Source organism: Anguilla rostrata, chromosome 4 (genome assembly GCF_018555375.3).
Source record: "Anguilla rostrata isolate EN2019 chromosome 4, ASM1855537v3, whole genome shotgun sequence".
NCBI classification, from domain to species: domain Eukaryota; kingdom Metazoa; phylum Chordata; class Actinopteri; order Anguilliformes; family Anguillidae; genus Anguilla; species Anguilla rostrata.
Genome location: NC_057936.1, coordinates 33,236,206 through 33,250,380, shown reverse-complemented (window position 1 = coordinate 33,250,380; position 14,175 = coordinate 33,236,206). Strand labels below are relative to the sequence as shown.

Below are 14,175 nucleotides of genomic sequence, written 5' to 3'. Positions count from 1 at the left end.
ATACAGTACAAAGCAGTGCACTGTTCTGCCGGGATCGTTACCTCGCGATCTCTTCTTTTCTTTCAGGACCGAGACATCACTCACACCAAATGGGAGCTGAGTTTGCAAGCTACTGGAGGAGGGGGGTGCTCGGGGTTGGTGGTAGTGGTGGTGATGTCACAGTCTGGAGACAGTCATGATTGGGTCTAATTAGAATTTGCGGCAGCAAATAGATAGGCTTCCTGCATGATTGGATTCAAAGTGGTTGGTGCCAAAAAAACGCAGAGGTGCAGAAAGGAGAGGCAGCGCACACAGCCCTGCGTGAAAAGGCGGCTCTACTGAGAGCTCACACGCTGTGCCGTTAATACAGTCTCTGTGAGAGGGAGGCTTGCAGGAGTTCGAGAGGTAATTGTGCAGACAGGGCTTGAACAGCAAGAGGTATACCCTGTAAGAGTTCTAGCGGGAATAAAGAGAAAGAAAATATCCACGGCGGCTCAGAGGACTGTCTCAGATCAAAAAGTAAAGCGAAACAACAAAATAACACGCTTAACAGGTTACTCAAATTCGTTCGTTTATTCTTCGCTACTTCCATGGCATCAGTTCTGGGAAACAGCACCCGCGCTTCGGGAACTCCAACCAGCCAACTAAAATGCAAGTTCAAGAGGAGAAGGAGGAGGAGGTCGAAAAGAAAAGGTAAACTTTCTATCCGTTGTACATTCTTTAAGGCACGGTTGACTGAGGTCGTCTACACCTTGGGGAGATTCAGTAGAGGGGAAGGACATTCACCTGCGTAGCATTATTAACCGAGGTCAATCGCTGCATGGTAAACGGCTTTCGACCTGGAATAATCTTCGACCTTATGAATGTTAAAATAACCCCTTGCCCCTTATTGGCACACTATTCTACTTAACAATGCCACTATTTATTTTCTACTGCGTAACAGTAACGGAGTGTTCTAACGGCTTGGCTTCGCATTGTTATCCGAGTGAAAAAGTTGACATATTTCGTATAAATTGTGTTTAATAGAGTGCGATGCTTCAGCATAATAAAGGAATTCCGTTGAGGACGATGCTATTTTGTTAAGCGTATAATGAAGATTCCATTGAGTACCCCAAGTGCCCGCATTTGCCATGCTTGTATATACACGTATCTGGGTCTTTTTAACCTTATCACAGTACACCCAAATACGATTACCCTTTTCTCTAAAATGCAGGTTATGCGTCTGTAATTATGAGGTCCGACGAGGCGCCCAATTCAGAAAAAGCTTCGCTCCTGTACTTTTTGTTGTCACGAAGGTTTGACAATGTTCAATGTTTGCGCAAGTGTATCCTCTATAAATATCCGTACTCTATATTTAAGTATTCACCATTTTATAGGCATTTTTTAGTGTCGGTAGGCTGCTTTTTAGTATATATCGTTTCGTTTTCATGTACCATGGAACTTATGCGTTGTAATATTGACACACAAATTTCTACTGCACTAGGGTTCATTTTTATTCTGACTACTTTGTACCCGTAGGAAAGGTGCAGCTGAACAAAGACATCTAATGAATGTCTACTTTAATTATAGCTTATAGATTAATGCTGCAATTCAAGCAAAAACCTTCAGTGATACTGCTGCAAAATGACAGAAAGCTTATGATGAATGGTACTTTCTACTTCACTACTTTCTTGAATCAAATTTCAGCACATTTATTCAAGTCATTTATCTACAGCAGTACAATATATGTTAATACTTTATTAGTCGAGTTTTATTTACTTTTACTACATCTTAAACTTTTGAACTGCTTAAAATAAACAACAGTCTACGTTGTTATTGGGAACTGATTTTTTTTTTTAATCAACAGCAAAAATCCTCACTTCTTCCTATTTTGCAGCTTGCTGAGATTTTAGTTTTTGATAGCAATACTGATGCCGTCATATGATAAGACTACCACTCTAAAGAAAAAGAATGTGATGTCTGCCTGCTTTCAAAAATATATTTGTCTTTTTCATAAAATTGTTATGCACCTGATCACTATTCTGTAATTTATGAACATATGAATTCAGTGTCATCTTGCATGTGTTGATCTTTTTTTAAAACATTTGTATATATTTATATATGTAGTTCCCTGGATCTTTCCCAAAATATTACAATTCTATTCCAGTGGAATTTTCAGTTGTTCTTCAGTTCTAGATGCATTGATCTGTAACAAAAATGTAAATGTATAACTTATACATTTGGGGTGTAGAAATAAGAAATAGCAATATAACAGGAAGAAGATATAAATATTAAAAATCTAAATAGTGCATTCTGTCGCTGAAGAACAAGGAAGGCACACTGGAAAGTAATATCATTATGTCAATTAATGTTAAAAATATCTAAACGGCTTCATGTGGCACGCAGAATTTCATTTTAACCTCACACCGGCATTAGGATTGCAACTTCTGCTGTACCAACAATTGTTTTATTCAGTGCACTTCGAGCTGATCTTGCTTAATTTGTTTCCCTGTTGGATTGCTCTTATTTTGATGAATGAATGAACAATAATGTTGGGACACAAGTGATTTGTGCACCTGCCACAAACAAAAGGTTCTGTGTCGTTCACACCCTGATTTGACCACAGTGATCCCGAACAGCGAAACTTAGCATTTGTTTTCCGCATTGTATTGGAGGCTTTACCTTCTTACCCTGGCTGTTCACTTCTGTTCAAATTTCCCATGTTGTTAAATTACTAGAGTGAATTTTTTTGTTTGTTTTTTATTTTTATTTTTTATTTTTCTGTGCCAAGGCTAAGATAATGTGATTGACCTGAATGCACTTGATTAAAGGGGGTGTAATGGGAACTTGTTGCCATGGTACTAATCTTGTGACCATTTATCTGAGTGTGTGTTTGTGCATGAGTGTGTGTGTGTGTGTATGTGTGCGTGTATGTGTGTTTGTGTGTGTGAGTATGTGTTTGTGTGTGTGTGTGCGTGCACGCGTGTGTGTTTGTGTGCGTGCATGTATGTTTACATGTGTGTGCATGTGTGCGTGTATACGTGGCATGTATGTGTGTGTGTGTGTGCATGAGTATGTGTTTGTGTGTTTGTGCGTGTGTGTATGTGTTTGTGTGCGTGCATGTATGTTTGCATGTGTGTGCATGTGTGCGTGTATACGTGCATGTATGTCTGTGTGTGTGTATGTGCGCATGTATGCATGTATGTGCATATATGTGCTGCATGTGTGTGCGCATTTGTCTGTGGGAAGGGGGATGTCTGCCCTGAATCCAGTTTAGGGCAGTGTGCAAGTCGAGGTGCAGCGTGGAGGAGACACGTAGTGGAAGGGCACGGAAGAGACATTCCAGGTGCACAACAGTGCGATTATTAGCTAATAAATGGAATTTAGTGGAGAAATTAATGGAATAGAAAAAATGCAAAGGGGCCAAAGGTAGGGAAGCCATTTTGGCTCCTCGTTTTCCCGCAGTGCCAAAATAATACATGAGCATGTTTAATCTCGGGCTGGGTTCATGGGCGCTGCTCCTTTGCCGATGACATGTTTGTGTCATACGTTAAGACCTGCTCGGCTTATCGCACCACCTGACAGCTACAGGGGCAGCACTGGATTTGCTGATAAAGTTTAATTGATCGGTCCTTTCTCTGTCAGTTTGTTTGGTGCCCTTCTTCCTCTAATGCGTGTCTGTTTTTGGAATGTGACAGTTCTTTGTGTCCTCACCTTTCCCCCATTTTTATCTTTCATTTCTGTCACTTGTTCAGATTTTGAATTCTCCTGATTGGTATAATGACTGCCTTTCAATCTGCATTAGTGATTTTTATTGTGTAAGCCTGATGTTAGAATGAAAAATGAGCGTTGAGCTTATTTAAAATTGTTAATAGTTACAGATGCGACTGGCTCCGTGCTACGTTGCAAAGCTGTGAGTCCAGTTGAATTGGATGAGTTGTATGATGTGTCGGAAAATGATTTAATGGACAATACTTTTTCATATCAATGAAACAATGTTGCATTTATTCCAGCTGATCTGGATCGTGAGATGTAAATTAAAAGAAGGGAGACTACATAACTAACATGACAGATTAGAGCCTACAGAGAACCAGAGCCCAAATGACACGTAGCCTTACAGAGTCAATGCTAATTAACGTCATTAGGCTGGTCAGTTTTGGTGTTCACAGCATGACAGTTGTTGAACTTGGAATTTCTGACATGTGTCTCCTGACAGTTTAAGAAATATGATTTGTAATCTATTGAATAAATTAAGTTTTGGATGTAATCTACCTTTTGTAATTTCTACAAAGTATTGCCCCAGTTTTCGAGCCACTGATACGATAAACACCAAAAAAAACAGAGTGTATAAACAGCAGTTATCCACTGCGCTGCCTGTCATCCGTCAGCAGAATCGAATGCTAAAAGGACCTAAATTCTAAACTCTTTCCAAAACAAATTTATAAACAGTGTAAAATTTATGAATAGGTTTCGCTGTTGTGAGAGTTTCTGTCTCCTTTTATGAATTTTCTAACTTTCCAACATTCTAAAAATCCAGTGCTTTGGAAGTTGCGCTGCCTAGTGATTGATTTTAATATTGAATGAGGTAGGAATGATGCATTAACCTTGTGAAACTGTGGTGAGAGTAGGATTTGAAATAAGGGTTCCTCTAAACTTTGTTTGAAATTTTCCTGCAAACAAATGAATCTTTCTTGTAGCCAGCCATATTAATAACCATGTGATCTAGACACAAAAACAATGTGCAAGATATGGCACTGATGCAGATTTATTTCCATTATGCAAATGACGGCATAGGTTACACAACATTAGGCTCTGCGTTGAACTATCGAACAGCACATACATATTAGGGAGCGACAGGTTTCCAGCCATCACATTATGTTTCAGAATGGCCAGTTTTCAGTATTGCTGATATCATTGGACTTGAGTGGAATGTCTGCAAATGGGATCTCTCTCTTGAAGTTATCTGAAATCCAGAAATTCTTCCCCCATTGTATTGTATATCTCAAATAAAGGTTTTGTGGGTGTTTATGATATATTCTGCTTTTCAGGAATGGTAAAATAATATTTAGTATTTTACAGAGACTATGGTGTTCTCTGTACACATATTGTCACCATTGTCAGAATAATGTTGACCATAGTTACACTTAAATAAATTATGAAAGTATGTAGATAATAGTCTTAAGGAAACACAATCATTACAGCCCACAGTAGGTCTGAGTGTAAATGTAAATATAGAAACAAAAGTTCCATCAACAGATTGTTCTTAACATTTTTTTAGAATAATGGAGATGAAACTATAATTCCGTGTGTATTCAAATACATATTCATCATCTTGAAAGCTTGCACAATTATTTTTATAGTCCTCTTGGCAAAAGGGCAATGTTTCAGGATTACATCGACATGGTATTTGACAGACTAATCCTCAGCAAATGATTGAGATTATTTTCTCATGGGACCTCTGCTTAAACCTGTGTGTTTTTTTCAAAACATGTAAGCAGATTTGGCTGTTGATTTCATTAGGTTTTCATGTGCCATTGTTCTTTTTTTTTGGCTGGCACGCCAATAATAGCTGCAAAGTGCATATGAAAAAAGATTAGACCCGAAATCTGGGCCGATCATTTTCATAGACTGCACGGAATTATATTGTCGCAACTTTATTTTTTACAAACATACATAATTCTGAATGTTTTGATTATACGTTCTTGTTTTACTTGGTTTTGAATTAATATTTGTTTACTGTCGTATTCTAAATTATCTTAGAAATTTATCTTACGTCAGTATTACAGCAATCTGTATTCTTAAGGAAATGCGTCTGATGTTTGTTTGGAAATACCATTAAGGTGTTTCGACCTACAATGTTAACCCACAACCCACAATTGTGTACTGTTAACTGGCATGTGTTTTATGAAAGACTTTTTTCTTTTGCTTCATTTGTCAAACGGGAAAAAAAAAATCTTGAAAGTACATTGGAATGGACGCCATTAAATCATTAACACAATCAGTCTCTTAATCATGCTGTATATTTTTCCCTGCTTTAATTAATCACAGCACAATGATTTATTGTCGAGTACCTCTGGGGCTTTGGTGCAGTCTCATCAACAAAGGATGAATGTTATGTATCTACATCTGAAAAAATAAGACAGTCTTTCTATGACATGCATAAATCCACATGTATCATGAATGGAAAATAGGCATGGTTTTGGCATTTACTGATTTTTTTTGTTGAGCACCATTTTTGCCTTAAGGTTGACAGATTTTCATTATTCATAATTTTGAACTAATAATGACCTTTAAATAGATCTATAAAAAATGAAAGATTTTGTTTGCACAAAATAATTTTTCTCTGCAGTGCCTTGATTAGAGATTTTGCGTTATATAAAAATAAAAAGGCATCCACTCCTTATAATGTTTGTTGATTTTTAGTCTTCGCGCAATCGCGTGTCAAAGCACTGGCAGGGAGTCAAAAGCGGTCTCTCAGTGTCACATAATTTATGTAGCAATTACTGTTCATGCTCTCCCATAGTGAAGGGCTTCCTTAGACTGCCAGAGCCAAACATCCAGGTCAACATATTTCCCAGTCAGTCACACGGCGGTCTGATCAAAAAGCGATTAGCGGATCGGATGCGTGGCTTCTGCTGGCTGAGAGACCCCGTCCGCGCCACCACCGCCAAACCGGCAGCACAGGGAACCGGAGGGACCTCGTCCCTCAGTGGAAACGGGCAAAACCGATTTGCGGAAGGGGAGCCGAGGCCGCCTCCGGTTTCTCCGGGACCGCACTGACGCGGCGCTCCGCCAAAGTACGAGCCGCGGCTAGTTCCTCACGAGTCGGCCATTGAAGGATGGACACATTCAGATAGACATCTTTGTGATTCATATATTCAGGCAGAATGATTCAAACCGATATCCGTGTCATGGTTTGATATCGATACCTAAATTTTCATTCCGGTCTTTGCAGTGGTACAGCTCTGTATGTGGAGACCTTTTGCAATCAATACCTGGCTGCCATGGATCTGAATATATTTTTCCTTTTTCCTTCGGGGAATTAGACTTGTTTATTCTTACAGCTTGTCTAGACTATTTCTTAAAGTGTTTGCTCACACTAGGTGTGATCAAGTTCAAGAGGTATCGAGTCAAATTTCTAGATTGGGTTGAATGACTTTGTACACACAAGACTCTGTTAAACATCGACATATTTATATTAAATTATTGACATATTTTGGTTCATTCCTTTGAGGTAAAATGATCAAATACTATTTTTTTAAGCACAAATGGGATGGAATGGACAATGTCTGTAGCAGCTTATGCTTTTTATTGAATATGCTTGATGCAGTTTCAGCACAACTGTATATTTTTCTGCTTAAACCTAATGATGCACTATGACAACAGATTCTGTTCTGTGTGTATTGCAGAATGTTTGTAGCCTAGGCTTTTTAATGTAATGGTAACTGTAACAGAAATTCATACTCTGTATTCCCTCTTCGATTTTGATTAGAAACGGTTTGCCTGACCTGCGCAAGAACTGTGACTGATTTTAAGGGACAGCCGAGTGTCACAGCGACTGCCTGCATCCGGAAATGAGCACCGCATTTCAGATTTATTCAGGAACGTTACATTTTGCTTACGTTAAACAATGTTATTGTTGTAAACGGCTGTTTGTGTTTATCCTGATAACGATGTTAAAATGTGGCGAACCGCTCTCGGCGTTCGTAAGGTTAATGAAGGTCATTACCGTCAGCAAGCAGCGCCTGGCGTGAAAGCAGCTTTCGAATTCACAGTCACATCCTGATTAACTGTAAAATATTCCCCCGATTTAGGACACTTCGTCCTCCATCGAACATTTAGCTGGGGAAAAAAAGGTTATTAACATTGAATGGTGACTGTTCTCTCCAGAGGACCGCAGATAAAATGACCAAGGAAAGAAATAGCACAACTTTGCAAATTAGCATAATTAGTAATTATCTCTTAATAGCCCCTCTTGGCTTTTGAGACTTGGCACTCGAATTTCTGCTTAAAGTTCAGTGAGGAAAAACAAATTTCATGCTGAAATGTCTCAATAACACAGCTGAGCTGTTGAGGTAATCACCTCACTTAAGTTAAAAGGAAAAAAAAATTGATCGTATAAAACAAATGTGACAAGGAGAAACCTTTAACTGTCTTGCTGAAGAACCTTCTATACTGTACAACATTTGATGCTAATTTAATAAATGTTTTACACTGTACATATTCTAATTTGAAGTGGAATCAATTAAAAGTTGAATGAACAGATTAAACATTTTGTAGGGATAATCGTGTTTTTAAGTGTCTGCAATTTCAAATAGAATATTTGGCAGCCATTTTGTGTTCAGTTAAAAGTTTGAAAGGATATTTAGGATATTTTAAGGATTTTTAATTGAGTAATAAAAGGTGAATGGATTGCCACAGGCTGATTGTAGTTGAATAATTAATATTAGCTTGTTTTTATTAGAAATGCATCAATAGAAGTATATAAGGATACTGATATATGGGTATATATCAGTGTGTGTATATGGATATATATATATATATATATATATATATATGGGTGACAAATTAAAGGGAAAACCTGAATAGATGAGTGGAGAAACATTATGTATGCAGATGCTTCCATACAGGTGTACGTTATACAATTAAGCAATTAACATCCTGTCATGCTCTGTGGCATGTATAAACATTCTGAGCAGGCACAGTTGACCTCGATTTTGCATCAAGATGGCAATAGGAAATGATCCAAGTGACTTTTAAAGATGGTTCATTATTGGGGCATGGATGGCCCATATATCTAAATGCAGATGTCCCTTTTTCACTGTTAAAAATGAACAGTGACTAAAGTGACATCTGCATTTAGATCTATGGGAAAGATGTCAGTTAATAAGATCAGAAATTATAGCTGAAAGTGCACATTTGACGGCCGTGATACTCGTGCATTAGTGCGATAAAAAACAGAAGAGCAAACAGGTGACTGAGAATGTCAATGCAGGATGTGACCGGACTGTCAGCAAGAACAGTCGGTCGACAGCTACACAGAGAGGGATATTATAGGCTTGCAGTGCACAAACTCCTCATTACAAAGACAAATGCACATTTGAGAGCTCAGTGGTGCAAAAACCATACGCACTGGTCTACAGAGATGTGGGAAAAAAAGTTATATGGTCAGATGAGTCATCCTTCACCATATTCCTGACAAGTGGGCATGTGTGGCGTACACCAAGAGAACAGTACAGACCTGAATGATTGACCCTTACAGTGAGGGGGTCTGGTGGCATTTATGCTGTGGAGGGAATTTTCCTGGCATGGTTTGTGTCCACTGGTCTCCTTAGAAGGAAGGGTCACTGCAAATAAATATAGTTATTCTGAAATGATCACCTTTATCCTATGATGAAATGTTTCTATCCTGATGGGTGTGGTCTCTTCCAGGATGACAATGGCCCCATCTGCAGGGCACGCGGGGTCACTACTGAATGGTTTGAAGAATATGAATATGATGCAAATCATGTGCTATGGCCTTCACAGTCACCAGATCTCAGCCCACCTATGGGAGAATTTGGACTGACGTGTTAGACAGAACTCTACATCACCACCATCAAAGTACCAAATAAGGGAATATCTTTTGGAAGAATGGTGTTCCATCCCTCCGGTAGCATTCCAGAGACTTGTAGAATCTATGCCTAGGCGTGTTGAAGCTGATTTTCTTTCATTTGTTACCATGTTACACTCAGTGACTGAATTTTTACACCAAGTGTGATAAATACTTTCATCATAGCATGAGGCAATATAGCATTTTACAGATCCTGAAATATCCTCAAGTCATCCTCAAGTTTTTGGCGATTCTAAAAAATCTATCACGTCACATAAATGTATATCCCATGAATCATAATTCGGCGTTGTTCCCTTCTGCTGTGCAGTCACTGTTAAATGTCTATTTGCTTGAACACTACATTATTCTGTCCAGCATAGGGCAAGTTTGTAAATGGGTGGGGGAAAACAACAGACACATGCTGGTTCTCTGTGTTGCAGATGTCAACTGCTGCTTGACACAGTAGGATTTTAACCGTGTTTAATGTAGCTTGTACCAAGGTTTCAGAAAAAAAAAATGTGCTAGCAGAAAAAGATAATGCTGATAGTTTTATTTAAAATGTAAGAGCAAATTGGATAAAGCGGCTTACAGCTTTTTTCTCTGCCATCAGAATGGTTTTCCATTTTAGATAAAATTAATGAAGGATTTAAGCAGGAATATAACTTCTAGCATTTTCTATGCCTTAGGCTCCATTAATGGCACTTATGGCCTATTAGCAGAAAGGCTGAAAAATCCAGGTGGTTTACAGGAGGCCATGAAGTGTCCTTGGCCTCACTCAAAACTCACCTTTTTTGATATGCAGTCGTATTGCTTACGGTATTGGGGATACTGAACCTGGGATTCAGTCAAGTGCAATTCCCTTTATTGCCATAAGCAATTCAAGCAAACCAACACAACCCTTCCTGACTCCATAGCTCAATGAAGTTACATTTTCTTGCCCTTGTGAGGATATCTGCTTGATCGGGCTGTAGTAAAAGGTCCTATTTGGGTTTCATATTTATAGCCTGTCCAGCTGGATGTTCACATCTTATCACAATTGGAAGATACCACACCTTATTGAAAAGACAGCATATTGCTACTTTGAAATGTATTTGCACCATCTTGGCAATACAGTCTAAACTAAGTGAATTACTTAAATAGCATTGTTGCATACAATAATAGAATACTATACAGTGGGGGGGATATCACGTGAATACTCAAATCATTGTCGGTCATATATGTTTGGTCAAATATATGTTGGTCAGTGTTTGTCAAATATAAACTGTATATGATATGGGTCTATGTCATTTAGTGACATATGAAATCCATATGAGGAAATAATATTCTTTAACTCAAACTAATCCAAACATAGAAGCAATACATTTAATGGATGTGTCATACATTTACGAAAATTAAAAATATGATGTCTGACCACAAGATGACTACTTTAATACCATCCTAAATGAAAACAGAAAATTTATATGTTGTGTTCTCTGTTTGTTTCAAATTGAAACATATCCTCACTCAGTGTCATTTTCGTTTCTTTTCAAGGCAATCAGAGCCTCGAGTAATTCTCAGAGCCCCTGACATTCCTTTGAATTGTAATAAGGCTCCCTGTGCATGTTAATGTGCAGACATCTATAGATTTAGTGATTGCATCGCCTAAATATTTTATCACTCAATTTAGAAGCCATTAGGAGATATTTGTGTGTACATTTTGGAGAATGTGTACACAGCGAGTGGGACATTTTGGTTTCCCCCCTTGTGACTGCATTGTGCCGTGGGATACTGGCACTTTTTTTTTTTTTAACGAATTTCAGAAACAAAGCAAAAAAAGAAAATTATCATCTTCCCTACCCACTATCTTAATACTGTAGCTTTGTCTGTGTCACTGAAGACTTCTTTTAAGGTTAGAATGTTTTAATGATATGAGCGCCGGCATATCTAAATTCTGGATGATTCATTATTCCCCACATGCAGCATTAAATATGTCCCCCTACTCGCATGCCTTGCGGTAAATCCCCCCTTTTCCATTGAGTTCACCATCCTTTATTGACCTCAATGAGAATGTGGGCTAATCTGGCACATCCTTTAAAAGGTGTTTAAAAATCTTCTTCAGCATTACTGTAACTTTGCCTGATTTAGTGCTCTTCTGAATTGGCATGGCAATATCACATATACAGTAGATTGTCTCAATCTTGACCAATGTACAGTACATGTGCTAAATTGTGACCAAAAAATAAATGAACTTCATAAATAATGTTTAGCACTGCGTTGTTCGTGTACTGAATGTACATTGTAGACACTGGCTTATTTTCCCAATTTCTTTTTATCCCAAATTATGTTTATATTGAACTGTCATTTGCTCTCTGAAATATTCTGCTGTGATGTGTGTGAGTGTGTATGTATGTGTCTGTGTGTGTGTGTTTTTTTGACCAATGCCATATTATGCTTAACTTAATATGTGGTCTCACTGCGGCAGACCAGTGAGCCTTTGAAAGCAAAGAAATCCTTTCAGAACTATATTGCAATTTCCTTGATGATTATCGTACGTGAGGCAAGGAGCATACCTGGCCTAGAGGCCGTGGAAATTCTGGACTTGAGTGAATGGCAAATACACTGGAGAAAGTGGCAGTGTCATTTCCGAAAACCTCTACATTATCTCCTGCCTCTGATTAATTGAAACTCGTCCTTGATTGTGAGCACAGCCTGAAAGTGCACTTAACCTATACCGAGAGAGTCATCATTAGCACCACTTTCCCTCAGCGCACACCTGAGGTATGCTTGCGTGACTGTTTCCGCACGGTTGTGGATTTCTATCGTTGGTATTTTTGAGACTTCCAAAAGAAAGGCTTGCTCAGCTCAAAAGAACAAGATTAAGCACTAATTTTAATAAATGAATGACCTTGTTTTCAGAAGGGTAATGCGAGCGTGCTTCGGCTTTAGGCCTTTGTCTGTGTAACAGATGTGTAGCATTAAGGACTGCTTTGTTTTATCCCTACAATCATGGGGTGGAAATTAAAGAGGAGAAAAAAATGAGTCTTTAAAATGTATATTTATGTAGTTTAAATGTTGTCTTTTTATTGTGTCTGAAAAAAAAAAAGTTGTGCGTAAAACCGTAGCAGCCTTAGTGTTAAAGTATGTTAAAGAGTTAGGCACCCCACCCCAGCAGAAAAACTACTTTAAAATACATTTATAATGTTTGATAGACTCGATGATAGAGACCTGCTTTGACACCTTTTATTAAATGCAGCCATTCACTTAATTATCACTTGTAGCTATAATTACTAATGTAAGACCTTATTTAAAAAGTCTTATCATTTTATGCAAATATGACATCTGTGCACATTTTTGTAACTTCCCTGTGGTATTGATATACTGCACACATTTATGTGTTTTGACATGAGTGTGCAGTAGCACATATAAAAGTAAAAATAAAGAAGCAGGGGAAAGTTTGTTGATACTGGTCTATCGCAGTCATTTTGAAACCTGTTCAGATATCACTGCCATCCATTACAGGAAGAAGCATTGCACCATGATTGACCTGAACTAGTGGGAATACTGCTGCCTCTCAATCAGCAGTTCTTGTCCAAGAAAGGCATAAAATTGTTGTGTGTGCATTACTTAATGAAGCATTCCATCAAGCAGTTCCACACTGAGGCGCAAAACTAATACACCAGAATCTATCTTGTAAATTGAAAACCTCAGAGCGAAAATGTTTCATTTCTAAATGTGGGCAGATTAAAACGTAGTAGTGCTAGTCGTAGTAGCCGAGGTAATAATAATCACAACGGCTACGAACACGATCATGCGCTTCCCGCTGAGGGCAAAGTGGACCGCTGTTCTCTGGTGTCTCCGTTAATGTGATTGAGCTTTATTTTAATTTGACAGGACTCATCCTGATCCTGGCTTTTTTAGATTTCCCTACGTTTAGGCAAATGAGGATCAGCCAAGGTGGAGTGCGAGCGTAAAGCAAATGACAGAAGAGCGCCCCCCCCATACCTGTCTGATGAGCTGCTACAGATACGGTTATCTCGCCGCCACCGGTACCTGGAACCCGCGCCCTGCGCCGCGCACAGCCAGAGATTAAAACAATGGCGAAGTTAAAGCCGACAGGCAGCGGCGGGGAAACTTTAAAATAATACCGACGGTGACACACTCTACATTCATTTTAAGAAAGGTAGTACTTTAGCTCCGGGCTTTGATGTGTCATTAGGAGATGACAGACTCTGGCGCCGGATGGGAAGAAAAGGCTTTAAGTGAAATATAGCGGCACAGAAAGAGGTGGTGAGGGAATGGCCTTTTTGCATTCTCTTATGTGCGTGCCAGTCTTGGAACAGTCATCCTAGATTGAAATATCGAATATGTTATTGTTTTTTTGTTTTTTTTTTAACTTACAGATGTATTTATTTATATTTTATTTGTTAACTCTATCTACAAATATAACTGCTATCTTTCGGCATATGCACTTAGCTAGAATTTACCGTGTGTGTGTGATTGCTGATGTGAGACACAGCCACTGCTGCTGTAGTCCATGCCTCTTGGTAGCGGTCTGGATGTGTCTGTGTCTGTGTGAATTCCCATGCAGGTGGGTCTTCTGTCAGGCCCCGCCTGTAGCTGGGGTGAGAAACAAGGCTCGGCGCCAG

At 38.8% G+C, this 14,175-nt stretch overlaps 1 protein-coding gene across 1 annotated transcript in view; it reads left to right on the top strand.

Annotated features, from left to right (window-relative positions):
• The first annotated feature begins 218 nt into the window (after window positions 1-218).
• The window catches only part of adarb2 (adenosine deaminase RNA specific B2 (inactive)), a 149,200-nt gene continuing 135,243 nt past the window's right edge, over window positions 219-14,175 (top strand). Inside the window, exon 1 of the mRNA XM_064332326.1 lies at window positions 219-672. Coding sequence (XP_064188396.1) covers window positions 570-672 — 103 coding nt within the window. The 5' untranslated portion in view covers window positions 219-569. The remainder of the gene's footprint in view (window positions 673-14,175) is intronic.